The 19,369-nt window shown below is 33.1% G+C and overlaps 1 protein-coding gene across 1 annotated transcript in view; it reads left to right on the top strand.

Annotated features, from left to right (window-relative positions):
• Positions 1–19,369, top strand: part of LOC106883518 (diacylglycerol lipase-alpha) — a 103,671-nt gene that overhangs the window by 41,088 nt on the left and 43,214 nt on the right. The window contains exon 4 of the mRNA XM_089338469.1: positions 7,691–7,775. Coding sequence (XP_089194595.1) covers positions 7,691–7,775 — 85 coding nt within the window. The remainder of the gene's footprint in view (positions 1–7,690; positions 7,776–19,369) is intronic.

Genomic DNA, 19,369 nt, shown 5'->3' with positions numbered 1-19,369 from the left:
TCATGGCCTCATTGGTAAACTATTTTGCAAGAAAGCAGTGTACTGTCATAAGTTGCCCAGGATGCTTGTGTACAAATACTTAACAAGTGAAGAGTGGCATCAGTTATCTAGGATTACATATAGTTAAAGCGATTATGAGTAATGTACGGATGAAAGAGTGTGTGAGCTATAACCAAACCTTGAGATACATTAGTTCCTTTTTTTTTTTTTTTGGTGGGTGCTATCTTTATAGAGACAACAATGATAAATATTTTGCAAATACAAAGTTTACTGAAGTATTTGATAGATTTGAATATATCATATCTATATTGCATCAAACCTAGAGCTATAATATAATGTAATATATGTAATATAATGTGAATGTATAATTTTATGTAAGGATATGACATGGAAACAAGTAATGCATATGCATTAAAATATGTTTATATAATTTTTTTCTATTTTTAACCCAGATATAAATTTATGTTCCTTACAGAAAAAGTACACATATGTTGCATCTATCTGTGACACCAAAAAGAAATGTTTGATATTTTTAAACATTTTTTTTTTTCATAATAATGCCATGGTTGTAAACACAAACCAGAATTGAAGCTTGTTATAAGTTGAATCAACACATTTGTTCTCATCTGTAATATCATTTATGTTATAATATCTATAAATAAATAAATGGAGTTAAACGCAGGTGTTATTCAAATTCTTTTACTTCTGACATGTTTCGAAGACAACATTGGTATTATTCCAGAAGGAATAAAATGGTGTAAAACAATGCAATCTTCTCATCATGGAAAAAAAGAAACCAAACACACTAATAAGACATTTTAACAGAATGTGATGACTGCATATAATGATGAAGGGAATGTATAGTGATGAAGTGTGTTAACATATCTTATTAATGTGTTTGGTTTCTTTCTTTCCCTGTTGAGAAGATTGCATTGTTTTACACCATTTTATTCCTCTTGGAATAATACCAATGTTGTCTTCAAAACATATGTCGGAAGTAAAAGAATTTGAATAATACCTGTGTTTAACTCCATTTATTTATTTATCTATATTATACAAAACATTTCACCTTAACCCAGAGTTTCTACCTTTATAAATAGGTTGTTACATCCTTGTTACTTGTGTGAATTTTTGCTACCCTGGTAACTGTTTATTTATTTTTTGTGTGTTATTTGTAAACACTGAAAAAATACACATACGTATATATATATGTGTGTGTGTGTGTACACATACATAATCTTGAGAACTTACGCTTCTCAAAACCAGAAAGGAGAAAGCTAATTTGAAAACTACAGATCCAGTCCATCACTGGAACTGTAAAAATCTGTAAAACTTTCCAGAAGTTTATCATTTAAATATGTATGAGCATGTCCTGTCCGGGTATGTAACTATATGCATGAGAATACATACATAAAACATACTAATCTGTGCGTGCGTGCACACACACACTCACATATATACATTCATTCATTCAATTATCACCAATAGAAAACAATATCACAAAGGCATATTCCAAGAAGACAGCCTCTCTGCAATGTTGTTTATACTATCTGTAAACCCCTTGTCATTTATGTTAAGGAAGTCTGAAGGGTATCTCACTGGGTCACAAGGGAACAGAAATACCAAAATTACAGTTTTTTGTGGATAACTTAAAACTTTATGCAAAGAATATGCATTGACCTAGTTGCAACATTCTCAAAGGATGTAGGGTTGGAGTTTGGTCAGGATAAATGTTGTTATATGGTTGTGAAAAGGGGGAAAACTTTAAACCAGACTAGTAGCATCTCCGTCAATGATCTAACTGTTACCCCTGTATCTGACAAGGAATGTTACAGGTATCTAGGGGTGGATGAAAATATATTTTATAGTGGCACTTGTAACAAAACACGTGTCACTAAAGAATATTACAGCAGAATAGAGAAAATTTGGACCTCAGAACTCTCTGCATTCAATAAAACAGTGGCCTACAATGTGTTTGCAGTGCTAGTACTCATACCAACATTTGGGCTGCTTGATTGGACGCTTGATGAGATCCAAGCCATTGATGTGAAAATCTGAATAATACTAACAAGCACACATAATTTCCACATAAACATTGTAGCCCGCCTCTACCTAAAATGTAAACAAGATGGCAGAGGCTTAACATTGATCCAAAATGCTTTTGAATGTCGCATCATATCCCTTCGGCAACATCTTTTAACCACCAAGCATCGAAGTGCATCCCTTGACCAAGTTTGCATACATGAAGTTGATAGCATCATAAGACTTGGAAGGCAGCTCCTTGAGCAACACTCTGTGTCTGATGACCTAGAATACATGCCCAAAGAAGTCACACAACTCTACCACAACATATCATCAGATGAAAGGATAAGCCTACATAAGCAGAAGACTATGCATGGATATGTTAGTAGAAAGCTCCATGATGATAGTAACAGCGATCATCAAAGCAGTTTATCATGGACGAATAGCTGGATTACTACCTCCCACTTTGAAGGGTATGCGTTTGCAATCCAGGGAAGGAAATATCAACCAAGTACCTGATAGACAAAAGGGATAGAGATGTAGAAAAAGCCATAAAATGTGACAACTGATGTAGACTTTGTGGAGTTCACACTGAATATATCACCCACATCATAAGCAGTTGTCCAAAGATGTCATCACTCTATTATCTACCAATGAGACATGACATTGTAGCTAGGACACTCTATAATGAAATCCATTGGAAGGATAATCCCGAGGACAAAGAAACAAAAACCCACAATATGGTAGAAGCCATAGCCACTCATAATAAAATGGAATACTGGTGGAATGTACCAATGAAGACCTCAATAAAATATAAGCACAACAGACCTGATATAATGATTTGAGATACAGAAGAGAAACTGTGCACAGTTGTAGAAATTAGCTGCCCAGCAGATGTTGACATAAAGCTGAAGATCAGTGAAAAAGAGAACACCTATGCTGAACTATTGAGAAATCTATAGTTACTCTATCTAGATTACAAGTTCAGGTTTATACCTGTAATTATTGAGGCTCTGGGATATGTAGCACACTGCCTAAATAACAATCTTGAGAAATTAGGCTTCTCAAAACCAGAAAAGAGAAAGCTAATTTGAAGGCTACAGATCCAATCCATTACTGGAACTGTAAAAATCTGTAAAACTTTCCAGAAGTTTATCATTTAAATATATATGAGCATGTCTAGATATGTAACTATATGCATGAGAATACATACATAAAACACACAGATCTGCGCATACATACATACAAACAAACAAAAATATCCTGTTGTTAAAACTGAAATTCCAATGAAGGAACCTTGGATCTAGGTTAGAAACTGGTTCTTTCTCTATTAGCAAGAAATCTTGAAATAATCTGAATAATGACATATATACACAGAAATACATATATCTAAGCATACATAAATATATGCATGTGTGTGTTTGTATATGTACATATGTATATATATTATAACTTTGAAACCATAAAATAATTAATTTCTGTAGCATCATCCAAAGTTAAGAGTAATAACAGCAGTAAAATTAATACATATTAATTAGTGTCACATCATTTAAATATCACCAGAAAGAGAGACTATTATCTTGTGTTAACCAGTGCTTATTTTCAAAGTTAGTCTTGATCAGAAAGAAGGAGAAAAAGACAGAAAAGTATGTAATTAATACAATTAACACAAAATTAACAAATACAATCAATAAACTACAATGTAGTCATGCATACATTTTTTTAAGACTTGAACTGTGTGGTTAGCAATTGAAAGTAATTAGCCTTTCATTACTTCACTATCAATTTTCAAAGAACTTATTTTCCCAAACATTCTTCACTGATTTAATGAAGGTCATTTATATAATCAAGTTCCTGTGATCAATGTAAATTAAGACTTAATAATCACCTCCTTAATACACATAGACACAATAGGGCTTGTGTGGAACTTTGTTTGCAAAATCTCCAAATCTATTTCCCCCCACATCATTGTTGGCATCAACATTGGCAGTGTTATTATTGTTGGAGTTTTCTGTTATTGTGTGATGACCTTGACTTGATTTTTCTGGCTAAATACCCTTCTTAATGCCAACCAATTATTTATTTATTTATTTGTTAGGCCTAGAGAAAGGGTTAATGCCTATGGCCTTCAGTGGTCCTCTGATAGAGAGGGAGAGAGCTTGCAAAGTTTGGTGAGTACAGGCATTAGCACTGAGGCATAGTGTCTGAGGGCAATGAAAAGGACTTTGTTAGAGTTAGTGATCTCATTGGTTTGAAGTAACTGGAGGTATTTGGCTTATGTGTGTATGGTTATGAGCCTTGTGGAGTGGAATAGGATAGATCTGGAGAAGATTTACATAGTATGTTCGTGTGTGGAGTTGGATCCAAGGGATGCAATAAAGATGGGAGAGTATTGTTTAAAGAACTTTCATGATTAGGCAAGAAAATAAAGATTCCACAATGTTGAAGATATTTTTAGCAAAGAATCAAAAGTATTTGCTGCAGTTTTGGAAATGAGAAAGCTTGAGGGTTGTGTGACGAACAGATGCATCCATTGTGGTTTAGATGATGGCCTCTAAGGTGTTGCAGTGATATGTAAGAGCCATACAGGAGTGCATGCTTTCCTTTAAGCATTATGGACTTTAGTTTATCATTTGAAGTGCTGCAACCATCTATGAGTGAACCACTTGAGAGACTTGAGATAGTGAAGTTCTATTGTGTATGAGATATGGAGGAATATGCCTGATAGAATGGTTTCTGCTTCTGACAGATCAAATGTGAAGCACATGACTTACCAAGGATAGTTATCACAGAACTGGTGAGGCCAGCTGATTTGAGGCATCAAAGGGTATGAATGATTGGGTAGGGATGATAAAGCAGTGAGTGGTTCACATTCTAAGGATTAGAATATTTCCTTTTTTTTTTCTTTGTTGCTGTTTGCTTTTATGTTTATTTTTCTATGTTACCATGGATTAGATGCTTACATAATTCAGATATAAACAAATGTTTTAGTGCTAGATGCTCTTAGTATCTCTCTCAACTGTGAAGAGAATACATTATCTACTTAACAGCTTTGTTGATCATTACAGAAAATACAAGTGGCAGGATCTGAAGCAGTGGAACTTTTATCCTATTACATTCAGTACTCAGCAACCACACCTCATCCAACTTAAACATCATTTAAAATAAGCTCATTATATTTACATTTGCTCGAAATATTTAATGAACAATAATCCATGTGTATCAACATTGCTAAAATCATAAACCAATTAAGCGTATCTTCTTAAAAACTGTAACATATTTTATTATATGATTGCAATATACTTATATTGTGAATGTAGATTGGCTAACTGAACATAAATAGTGTCTTCAGTTAAGGATCTTCTAACATTTCCCTTGTGGGGAAGATGATAAATGACTGAGATGACTAGCAAGATAAGACTCCCTTTTTTGTTCAATTTTGGTAAAACCACCATTAAAAACAGGTAGTAATGATAAACCTACATCTACTGCCTCCCCATCTTTGATACCCACTCATCTCTCTAACACTCCTCTCCCCTTGTTCCACTCACCCTCTGCTCTATTCACTGTATTATTCTGCTAATATAACCAAGCATGGTAGTATGTGATAGATTATTTTTATTGTATTGCCAGTTATCCTCTCTCCTAAGCCAATTGACAGCCATTCACTCACTCTTATCATTACCCATTTCTATTGCTATTACTATTCATTACTTTCTCTCTCTCTCCTCCCTCTCTTACTGTGTTTCTATCATAATACACTTGCTTCCTTCATACACCTGTCCTTTTTCTTCTATCATCACTCTCTTTTCTCTTCACCTTATCAGATTTATTACTTTGAAAAAATAAATACATCATAAAGAAGTGAAGATTTCTCTAGTCTTAAGAGACTCTAGTCTTAACCTCACTTGGTCTGGTTCCACAATAAAATACAATTTCTAAAATGGTTAATGAATCAGTGTAGATCACATAATATCGATAGGACTCTAGAGTCTTATAAGGATATGGTACCCTTGTAAGTGCTTGTACTGTGATAAAATGTGGTCAGTACACTTTGTAAAATGGTTGATGGTAGAAAGGGCATCCAGTCATAAAAACTATGCCAAAGCAGACATTAAAGCATGATACAGTCATGCATATACACACACACACACTCTCTCTCTCTTTCTCTCTCTCTCTCTCTCTTTCTCTCTCTCACACACACACACACACACACGGATGGAACAGTAAAAATATGCAAATTTTTCTATGAATATGTTTGCCTAATGCAAGTAACTATCCTAACAAACAATAAATATTCTGTTTCTACAGAAACTAAAGAAACAGATTTTATGAAATACCTGGAATTAAATATAAATCCACAAGTTTTTTTTATCTTGTTCACTTAGATATTTCAATATTTTTCCTACTTCCAAGTAAATTATTTGCTTTTGAAGAAATTTTACAATTCAGTTTATTCCTCATCTATTTTTACATACACCATACAAATCTGTGTTTTGTGAAAATGTATAAATAAATATAAGACCATGCAAAGTAGAATTGATTACAGTATTCCTCTTACTGTGCATCATAATGAAATTATTAAAAAAATTCTGTAATATTTTCATTGAATGTATACAAATAGCATTTTTATTTATAAAACATTTGGTACATATCAAGTCAGATTTCATTTTTAATGACTTCCTGTTATAATACTCTTTACCACATGCATTTTTGTGTATGTACGTATGTGTATGTTTAATGTAGATGCACTAATGCTCATCATATTACCATAGAAGGCTGGAGCTCAAATATTCATTCAACTCATGCGAGCAGGAAAAAGAAAAAAAAAGAAAAACTGTATAAAAATGAACTAATGAGCATGCACACGTATATATATCACATTTAAATATCACCAGAAAGAGAGACTATTATCTTGTGTTAACCAGTGCTTATTTTCAAAGTTAGTCTTGATCAGAAAGAAGGAGAAAAAGACAGAAAAGTATGTAATTAATACAATTAACACAAAATTAACAAATACAATCAATAAACTACAATGTAGTCATGCATACATTTTTTTTAAGACTTGAACTGTGTGGTTAGCAATTGAAAGTAATTAGCCTTTCATTACTTCACTATCAATTTTCAAAGAACTTATTTTCCCAAACATTCTTCACTGATTTAATGGTCATTTATATAATCAAGTTCCTGTGATCAATGTAAATTAAGACTTAATAATCACCTCCTTAATAGATGTATGCATTCAGAACTTCACATAGAAAAGTACTTAGCTGCAAACAGTAATGTTTGTTGTCATTTCTGTCAACAAATCATCTGCTAAGTCTGCACTTTTGAAAATAGGTGGACTAAAGAATCCTTTACTTGAAAAACAGATATGCATTAGCAACAAGTTGGATATCAAGCTGTAGAACTATACCTCAATAATATGCATTTATTTAACTGTTACTGGTGTAAACAAATCACATGAACAAGAGGGGTTGTGCGTGAGTTCTTATATACGCATAAATCCATCCATATATATATATCATCATCATTTACATAATGTTCATGTTTCATGCTGGCATGAGTTGAACACCTATGTGTTTGTGAATCCATATTTAGTAGCCTGCCAAAATTAGTCTAAAATTTTGAACCCTTAAAACAGTTTCACTTCTTGCTTTAATTTCAGAAAAGCTTTGAGAGCTTATGAAGAAAAATGGGACCGAAGATTTCACTTGTTATGTTGTTGTATAGAACGGAGAGGTCGAAATCAGGTAAGGCACAATTTAGTTTCTTAATGGATGTCTGAGACATTTTTCATTCACATTTTATACTCCTATAATTTCAGTTTAACCCTTTAGCATTTAAACCAACAATATCTGGTCCAAATAATCTACCTGTTTTACGTTCAAATTGATCATGTCCAGCTTCTTGGACCTATCCTACAATGTCATTGTAAAATTAAACAATAACATCATTGAAATCTCAAAACTATGAGATAATGCATGATTTATTCAAAACAATGTGAATAAGACAAGCATTATACTTGATAGAAAAATTTGAATGCTAAAGGGTTAAATCATGTAAATTTTATGAAGCTTTATATAATTTATATGGAAAGTTTATATGAAGTACAGGCATGACTGTGTGGGTAAGAAGCTTACTTCCCAACCATGTGGTCTTGGGCCCAGTCCCACCATGCAACACCTTGAGCAAATGTCTTCTACCATAGCCTCGGGTTGACCAAAGCCTTGTGAGTGGATTTGGTCAGCAGAAATTGAAAGAAACCCATTGTGTGTGTGTGTGTGTGTGTGTGTGTGTGTGCGCGCGCGCGTGCGCGTGAATGTGTATTTGTCTCTAACCATCACTTGACAACCACAGTTGGTTTGTTTACATCCCTGTGACTCGGGAGTTTGGTGAAAGTGACCAATAGAATAAGTACCAACTTAAAAAAAGTAGGACTGAGGTCAATTTGTTTAACTAAACCCCTGAAGGCAGTGCAGCAATATGGTGATAGTCTAAGGTGGTGAGCTGGCAGAAACATTAGCACACCGGGCGAAATGCGTAGCGGTATTTCAGCTGTCTGTATGTTCTGAGTTCAAATTCCGCTGAGGTCAACTTTGCTTTTCATCCTTTTGGGGTTGATAAATTAAGTACTAGTTGCATACTGGGGTTGATCTAATTGACTGGCTCCCTCCCCCAAAATTTCGGGCTTTGTGCCTAGAATAGAAAAGAATATGGCGGTAGTCTAATGACAGAAACAAATAAAGATAAAGTTTACCATATTAATTATGTAAAGCTTAAATCATATAAATATGCAACTTGATTTAACTTAGATGGCTTTCAAAACTGTTATTTAAAGATTACCTCATTTTCATTACCATATTTAATTAGGATAGGCACAGTATGGTGAAATGGTTAAGAAATTTACTTTGCAAGCAGAAGGTCTTTGGTACAATTCCACTGTGTAGCATCTTGAGCAATTGTCATTTTCCATAGCCTTTAGTCACCCCATACCTTCTGACTTGAATTAGGTTGATGGAAACTGCAGAGAAACCTGCTGAGTGGATTGTAACTGTAATTAAAAAAAAAAGGCACTCTTTTCTCTAGACTGTACAATGCTTATTCAGTGGAAACTAATACTGGCATTTATCAATTAAAATGATACAAAAAAAAATGGCTTGAGACCACAAAGTTTAAAATTAAATTTGTTCCATAACTATTGATTTGTGCTCCACTCATAGAAATACATTACTCAGTGAATGTCAATCTGCAAAGTGTGAAATAAGTAACTCTCTGGTTTCATACAGTTGAGTGGCTTACTGTAGGAAAGGAAACTTATTGCAAAATTAGAGGTCTAACTCTATTTTAAAAAAACCCTCCCACCAATGCTAACAAAGAAAAAACAAAAATCTTTATCAAAAATTATGATAACAATAATAATCCTTATTTTGGTACAAGGCAAGCAATTTTGAGGGATGGGAAAGTTGATTGCATCAACTCCATTGCTTGACTGACACTTATTTTAATATCCCAAAAGGTTGAAAGGCAAAGTCAACCTTGACAGAATTTGAATTCAGAACATAAAGACAAATGAAATGCCAATAAGCATTTTTGTCCAGTGTGGTAACAATTCTACCAGCTTGCCACCGTCAATAATAATAATAATGGTTTCAAATTTTGGTACAAGGCCAGCAATTTCAGGAGGGAGGTTAAAGTCAATTGCATCAACTCCAGTGCTCAATTGGTGCCTATATTGATCCCCAAATGGATGGAAGGCTAATTCAACCTCAGTGGAATTTACTTTTTGTCTGGCATGCTAGTGATTCTGCCAGCTCACCACCTTCAATAATGATGATGTAGACAATAATAATAATAATAATAATAATAATAAAATGGTAGAATTTGAACCTAAAACTACAAGCAAGTTAAAAATAATCTAGTTAACTTTTCAAATGGCCAGGAAATGTATCCCATCATTCTTTGTTGATATTTAGTGGTCGATATATGGAACTGCTAAAATCATTGTATCTATTGAAAACACCATGTCTAGAAAATATGTTTGTTCTGTGGTTAAAAATGTTCTCTGTGTAGACACAAAAACAAAATGTGATTAGCTGAGTCAGAGATTTTAATCTCTATGACAAAAAGAGATGAATAAAGAAAAAAGGGGATTTATGATGATTAAAATAAAACTATGTAAATGACTCGGTATTTGTATAATGTATGTGTAAAATATATAAATAGAAGCTTTAAAATATACAACAAACAATGTATTTGTAAAAATGCAAGATGATGTGGACGTGTCAAAAAAAAAAAAAAAAAAATTTAGAAAGCTTTCAGCTGTAGATTATAGAAATAATACAAAAATCGTATATGTTATAATTCTAATGAAAAAAATGAAGCTTCAAAAATATGCAGACTAAATTGCTATGAAAGAGAGATGTTTGCTATTTTTTTTTTAAATTTCCTCTATGCAAATGCTTTTATTTAATAAATACAAATATTTTTTTTCTTCTTAGCACATTATAAAATAAATATACAATTTCTTCTCAGCTCTCTCAATGAATTAAGCATGTAACATAAGGAATGACTATAAAATTCAGCCATTAGATAATTGCTTACTGTATTGTATTTGAAACAGAGTAGTATACTAGTCCAGTTCTTTTGATACCAACCTGCCTGAAACTGCCCTTGATTCAATGGGTTCTTCAAGCTTACAAACAGGAGACTTAGGATATCTTTTTGGTTGCTGTTACAGATTCAGTTTTATTGCACTTGTTTTCAAATTTAGCATACCAGTTTTCCACTTTTCAAATTTAGCATACTGGTTTAGTTTTATATGCTAATTCTGAAAATGAAATTCATTTTTGCCATAAATTAATAAATTAAAAGATAATAGTTTGCAAAGTTTGCAAATTTCAGGGAAATTTTTGCCAATTAAAAGCTACCATATCATACATGACTACAAATCTCACACTGATGTCTCTTTCCATAGTAATAAGCAAAGCTGTAGTCTGCCATATTTTTATACATGAATGTAACACTTTCACCACCATAACCACCACCACAAGATGGGACTCAAACACAACAAGTCAAAAGCACATAGACTTGTCCGAAACAAAGGAATAAACAACACTGTGGGACCCACCATTCTGTGGGTGACTCATTATTTGCAAGTTTTTGTGGTGCAGGAGATATGAAAATTGTAATTTCTTTGATAAACTCCTAGAGTGTATCTCAAACTTTTGTTTTTAAATTTTTAATTTGTTTACGTGAACTTTCACAGTATATCTCACAGTTTGTTTTTATATTTTTCACAAAAAAATTTTGTCAAAGATTTTTCCTTTTTTTTAACTCATTAAAACTTATTAAAACTTTCATAATGTTTTGCTTTCATTTTGTTGCTAATCAGTCAGCTATCACATCATACAGAAAATGCATAGCTTCCACTGCCTGTTTTCTGATTGGCTAAAACTTATCAAACTTTAGACCACTGGATCATTTTATAAAGTTTTTCTTTTGAAATATATGAATCCCAAATTCAGATTCAACATGAAAAATTACATCAATATACAAATTTAAAAATTTCCAATTCTATGACAGCAACCAAAAAGATCTGACTTAGGTCTAGACTAAGAATGAGATGGTTGAATAATATCTATAGTCTCAGTTAGCAATGCTTAGAAATCCAACCAGAAAGTTTAATGAGGCTGCTTCTGACAGGTACCTCCATGGCAGAGGTAACTGAGGACTCTACCCGCACAACCCAGGTGGAGAAGATAGATGGATGCATGGACAATGTTTGGATTTACCCAAATCAATATATACGTAAGGAATATAATTAACTGGGGTAAAAAATATAATCAGTATTTATGTTTTCAACCCCAGTAAAAGAGTCATCAACATGGGCTAACTTGTCTTTCCAACTCATCTCTCCAGTGCCATTTAATTTATCTGGTTAGTTTATTGTCCTCATACTGTCTGTTCCAGTTCAACTACTTGATATCAATAATAGATAATGATAAAAAGAAAATCAATGATCTAGATACAAAAACAAACCTATAATTATTTAGGAAGCAGGCAATATACTATAAATAGAGATGAAAGAAAATTTCATATCAGAATATTACATGTAAATTAGATTAGTATGAGGAAGAGAAATATCTACAGAAGAAAAATATAAATGAAGTAGATATTATTATAACTAGCTTCTGCTTTGGATTTAAACAAAGACATTGGATATTGTATTAAGAAACATAGACAGGGAATTGAGGGAATTCATTCACAGGATTTAGAATACACCATCCTAATGTTGATGTATACAAGATATATTTAGTATTCTTTCTAAAAATAAATAACTATTATAAAATAATTAAATAATTACGGTTGAAAGAAGAAAATATGAAGTAGAAAATGATAGTAGATTTGAAAAATTTAATTTGGGGTGAACAAAAATATTTTCCTAAATAAATATGCATTTAGATACTTCATTGAGAATGGAAATATACAAGCAGCTGGGGATAAGAGTAACACAAACTGAAACAGAAAAAGGACAAGACAAAAACACAGCATAATAATAATAAGCCACAGGAGTATAGATGAGGGGGACATCACAAGGATTGTCATCAATTTGTGAGTGCATGGGCTGGGGTTACATAAAAGATGAGGGAAGTGAAAGGGAAAAAGCTGTGAAATGAAATAAAGGTGTGATAATATAAACAATGCAGTCCTCCTGATACAGGAAAAGCTCTAATTAGGACCATTCAAGGAGACCCACATATTCAGGCTTACTCTAACCACCAAAGGCATGAGTCCTCACGCAGTTATTGTTCTCCAGTCTACAAGTGCATGCTGAGAGCAGGACTATTCACCCTAACCATTTTTGCTACAGTCACCCACCTTTTCACAAATTCACTAGGTGGGTAGCATTTCCACTTGCAAAAGACAGTGAGAGTGGAAAGGGAACATGGAAAAGTCGATGAGAGTTTGACTGAAGCAGGTGTCTTTCCTCAATCCTTTCAGTCTCATCCACCACATGACCTCTTTCATCATAGCAACTAGACAAAGAAACACCACCTGCCCTGCTTTGTTAAGGTGGGTGGTGGGACGATCCTCACAATGAATTCAGCTTACATGTCAGATTCATCCTACGTGTGATAACAGCTGTTCGACATACCTTGGACACTGCACAAGTGCATGCCAAATGGTTTCATTACTTTGCATGCCTCACACTGTGCTTCTGTACTTGTAAAGTTTATCTCAAATTGGCAGCACTGTTTGGAAGCTTTGCCAGGCCAAAGATTTTTGGAAATTATTTATGGTAGTGTTTCCCTGAGAATGTCATTGCTGTTGCTCAATATTTGATGGTTATATACTGCTAATGTAGAACTTTCACCAACCACATTGCCCAGCCAGTAGAGGGCAGTGAGCACTTGATGACACTCCAGAAAGAATTACTGGATTTTATGGGACTTCCTTATAAAATCTGGTCCTACTGCTGAAGCAAAAAAAACAGATGTAATTATAGGAACAAAAGGACAAAAGGAACAAATAGTGTAAGCTCATAAACTTTGCATTATCATTTGATAATAGAGTAGAGACCAAAGAAATTGAGAAATATCAGGACCTAACCTAAGAGAGATGAAGAGACTAAGATGACAATTATTCCTGTGGTAATTGGTGCTCTTGGCACAGCACCCAAACTGCTACATAAGAGACTGAAGGATATAGGAATTGAGATTCACATTGTTGACTTGCAGAAAAGTGTAGTCCTGTATTCTGCAAGAATCTTAAGAAAGATTCCTGTGACTTGAGGAGACCTGTTGTCACAAAACCTCAAGATCCTTGCCAACTGATAAAGCATGTTAGGAAAATACTGATAATGGTTTCAAATTTTGGCACAAGGCCTGTAGTTTTCAAGGGAGTGGGTTAGTCAATACTACTGACCCCAGCACTGGACTGGTTATTTATTTTATCAATCCCAGAAGGATGAAAAGTAAACTTGACCTTAGAGGGATTATTCAAAGTTAAAACGTATTTCACATATTGTGTCTCCCATGATACATAAATTTTTTCTGTTGCTAAAAGATAAGAATGTTCATAATAACTTCATTCAGCTGAATCAGCTAATTTAGTCTTAAATTGTATTCTGGAAAAAAATCAGATTATTTCTTTATTTTCCTCTAGATTATTGTTTAGAAAATGAATACAGCAAAAGTATTAGCATGTATTTATAATAATGGGTTAATTTCATATTAATCTCTCTTTATATATATTTACACATACATATAATATATATGAATACTATATTTTGATTAATACTCTCTGAGTATAAACCATTTAATTATACCTAACATCATGCCATTAACAATAAAAATTTCAAGTGGTATGAATTAATCATATTCTAATATTTCTAATTCCACTAAATTTAATTGATGTATTTTCTGGTCATCTTTACGGACCATACTTCTGTAATATCTTTGGAGTAAGGTTTTAACACTTCTATTTACAGTGGCACAATCCAGTCAGAATGACATATGGGTGTAATGTCATTTCTCCAAGGATAGTTTAAATCTTTATCTTCCCTATAATATCATTCTAAAAATATACAATCACCTCATCAATATCTTGAGGCTATAAGATAATGCATGATTAATTCAAAACAATGTTTAGAAATAAGCAATTACATATGACAGTAATTTGAATGCTAAAAGGTTAAACATGTATATATTAACAATGACATCCATAAAATATAGGACATACCTTTAACTTAACACTTACTATCAAATATTACTGGGGTTTTTTTTATCATGACTGGAGTATATGGATAAATATCTTGTTGATGATGGATACATGAATATTAGAAACGTTTTTGTATGTTTTTTAGAGGTGGACATTTATATTTTCTTTTTAACATGTATAAATTTGTTTTTCATATGTACATATATGCACAAGATATTGATCAGTAAAATAATATTCAAGGAACACTTGTTAAACCATATCCCAATAAAGGAGATATAAGGATAAACCTGACAAAATCTGAATTAAGAGAGTGACTTAGCCACCATACACAACTTCTACTAGGTGAGAGCTACAGATTCTCCAAAGATGGTAAAATCATAAATATTAGTAATATATTATCCTGGATAGAAAAAAAATTCCATTTGTCCTGTTCTTTGTTATGAAATATTCTTAACAGATGGTGAGATAATAGGAAAATGACTAAAATAAGGACCAAAGACAAGTTACATTTCAACAGTACACACCCTTGTTTATTATTTGCTTTGACTCCACTTTCTAAGAAATATATCCTTTCTTTCTTGTACTCCTCACCCTCTCTTAACTAACTAGCTTACTTTTCAATTTACTTTGCTTACTTTTCAATTTACCCCTCCTCACTTAACTTTTTTTCTATATTCAGCTTCTTAATTATATAAGACTTACTCTTTCATATTCATATTCTTTCATACTTCCCTCTTATAATCTGAGGAGAGTTTGAATATATACTCACTGAAAACTTAATAACTGTAACTGATTTTTCTTATGATAAACTAGTTCTTGCTTAACTATCATGATATAATCATGATGTAATTTGTTTTAAATCTAGTAAAGCACAATAAAAAACAAAGATTAAGTCATATTGAAGGAATCTAAAGTTAGTGTGCTTATAATATGAGGTTCAGCATAATAGTACATTAGCCACCATGCACAACTTCTGTTCCCCAGCAATTTTCATTAATATTTTAATGATTGATATCTTTCAACTTTGTATTTCACATCATGGTCTCCAGGAAGACTAATAATCTAAAGAAGAAGTATTTGACTATAAATGGTGCTTCAGTGGTGAGAGTTTATAAAGAGTCTGATGTTATAAAGCAAACAATTTTGGAACAGTTGATTAACCTCCTCCCCTTAAAATTATTGGCTTTGAACCAAAGTTATCATTATCATTACAATTATTATTATTATTATTATTATTATTATTTAAGGTGGTGAGCTGGCAGAACCATTAGCATAGCAGGCAAATGCTTATCGGCATTTTGCCCATCTTTACGTTCTGGGTTCAAATCCGCCAAGGTCAACTTTGCCTTTCATCCTTTTAAGGTCAATAAATTAAGTACTGGTGAAACACTGGGGTCAATGTAATCAACTAGTCCCCTCCCATCAAATTTCAGGCCTTGTGCTTTTAGTTGAAAGGATTATTATTATTCAGGTGGCGAGCTGCTAGAATTGTTACCACACTGGACAAAATGCTTAGTGACATTTTGACCATTTGGAGTTCAAATACTAGTGAGATTGGCTTTGCCTTTCATCCTTTCAGGGTTGATAAAATAAGTACCAGTTGAGCACTGAGGTCAATATATATATAAACAACTAGCCTGCTCTCACAAAACTTCAGGCCTTGTGCCTATAGTAGAAAGAATTATTATTATCATTATTGCTATTATTATTATTATTATTCAGTAGTTTTATTTTTATAACGTGCTTTCACTTCACTACCGAGCACAGCTCTGTGTGCCTTGGGTATGTCCTGTGGTTTGCTGTGATGCTCTTATGGTTACTGTATTGAAAGTGTTTTGCGTAGGATGTGTGCAGTGCCCAGTAGTGTTATATATATTTGTAAGTCCTGGTATTTTTGTTATGTATTTGTCTGAATTATTATTATTATTATTATCATCATCAAAAATATTTCTACTTTAAACTCAACTTTCAGAGAGAATCTGAATAAATATGAATCTTTAATACAAAATATCCTTTCAGAAAAAAGCAAAATTAGATATACATGCATATGATATACAGCATGCTTTATTTTCTGTAGTAAACATTAGTATTACAGTTCTATATTCTGTCACATGTTATAAACATTAACACAACGTTTCAGCTGATATACCCTCCAGCCTTCATCAGGTGTCTTGGGGAAATTTCGAACCTGGGCTCTCATCCCTAAGGTATTTTTTGATGTTATTACTATTATTATTATTATTCAGGTCACTGCCTGGAATCGAACTCGGAATTTTGGGGTTAGTAGCCTGTGGTTAAGACACCTGATGAAGGCTGGTGGGTATATCAGCCGAAACGTTGTGTTATTGTTTTATAATGTGACAGAATTAGAGAATATTTAATTTTATTATATTATTGCATGCTTCTCTGAAAAATCTTCTGAAATGTTTACATTATTGTCACCCAATTGTATTTTCTATGAATTATTTTTTATGGAACTATTTTTGTTGGGAAAAGTTAAATTGGGAATAGAATCTAAATAAGATTTTACCATTTTAAAAACACCTTAACTTAGTTATGCTAAAACAGATTGCAATTATTGGTACTTTTCAATAAAATGAATATCAACTCTATGCAAATGTTGATGGAATACTATCAAGACATTGTGTCTGCTCAAATTAACAAAGAATAATAGATGCAAAAGAAATGTTTAGCAACATGTATCATGAAAACTTTCCAGCTAAATTGGGATCAATTCAAATTATGCTCTATATTACCTCATTTTTGAGTGGAATTTTTTTTTTTGTTCTAATATTTATTTCTTTATTGCCCATAGGGGGCTAAACAGGGGACAAGCAAGGGTAAAAAGAGGTATTAAGTCGATTACATCAACCCCAGTGTGTAACTGGTACTTATTTAATCAACCCTGAAAGGATGAAAGGCAAAGTTGACCTCAGAGGAATTTGAACTCAGAATGTAATGGCAGACGAAATACTGCTAAGCATTTTGCCCAGCATGCTAACAATTCTGCCAGCTCGCTGCCTTCTTGTAATATTACTGTCATAGATACTGTTCAAATATGTTTGATTTGTGTTGTACCAAACTGCTCCTTTTTACATCCAGTGCCATTACACCATTATTTCTATAGCATTTATGTATTGCTAAGTTCTATTCTATCATCATCATCATCATTTAACGTCCATGTTCCATGCTGACATGGGTTGGACAGTTTGATGGGATCTAATGGATCCAAGGACTACATAGCGCACCAATGTCTGTTTTGGCATGGTTTCTACTGAATGCCCTTTCTAATACCAACCACTTTACAGTATGTACGGGGTGCTTTTTAAAGCCACCAGCACCTGAGAGGTTGCCATGCAGTTTTGCAAAACTATGAAATTGGAAATGTGCATATGTGTGTGGGTCTTTATACTTGGAAATGAGGGGCTAAAGTATGAGAGAAGGGGGAACAAACAGAACAGATTCTGGTTGCATCTAAATAATGGTGATGCAATGTCTAAATGGCTCCTCAAGGTATGAGTTGAGTGGGGATAGAGGAACTAGGCATATACTTGGGTGGGGGTGGGTTTCCCAGAGTTTTATGGGGAGCAATATGATATTTAAAAAGAAACTTTATGAAACAAATTCTTGATAATTATACAACATTTTCAAGCTATGAGTAACAGCAGCATTGTTAATCAAATGACAATATTTCTAATTTGTAATTTTTTTAGTCTTAAAGTCTAAGATCAACAGACTTGTTGTTTATCATTTGATTGAGCTTAAGAAGTAGTGTGTGTGTGTGTCTGAGCATTTGTGAGTGCATGCACATGTATATGTGTGTAACAGATGCTGGCATGGTTGTGTAATTAACAGGTTTTGTTTCCCAACCAAGTGGTTTTTGGTCCAGTTTCACAATATACCAGATGAAAACTGAAAGAAAACCATGTGTGTGTGTGTGTGTGCTGTATATGTATATACACTCACACACACATACATGTACATGAGTGTCTGTACTTGCATATGTGAGTTTGTTTACATTTGTACTCTATAAAAGTTGCCACGAATAACGTAATGTTGTTGTTTCTTCTATCAACAAAGATCTGCTCACTTTGTACATTCAACAATGTGTGAAATAAGAAATCCATTACTTGTAAAACAGATAAGGCTTGACAGAAAAGACATTTCATTATAATATTTCTGTTGAAATACACTGCCTTTATTTCACTTAAATTTTTAAATATTAAAATAACAATGTCATTACTAATCAGGTGTTTGGAACATAAAGTAATACAAAATTTTGATTTAAATTTTTACTTTAGATCCCTTGAAAGCATGAATTTTGTAACACAGAAACAGGGGTAGTCTCAGGTGGATTAGTTTCAATAAGGTTAATGCCAATGTTGCTAGCATTTGGCTTAGCTCATATTACCTGGTATCTATTAGTTAAATGCAATTTATTTTTTGTTTTTTACTTTATTTTATTTGTGCCATGTAAAAAGCACCCATGCTGACACCATGTAGAAGGCACCCATGCTAGTGTCACATAAAAAGAACCCAGTACACTCTGTAAAGTGGATGGTGTTAGGAAGGGCATCCAGCCATAGAAACCATGCCAAAACAGATGACAGGAGCCTGGTGCAGC

This window comes from Octopus bimaculoides, chromosome 2, assembly GCF_046866305.1.
Source record: "Octopus bimaculoides isolate indiv1 chromosome 2, ASM4686630v1, whole genome shotgun sequence".
NCBI lineage: Eukaryota > Metazoa > Mollusca > Cephalopoda > Octopoda > Octopodidae > Octopus > Octopus bimaculoides.
This window is presented reverse-complemented; position numbering and strand designations above follow the sequence as displayed.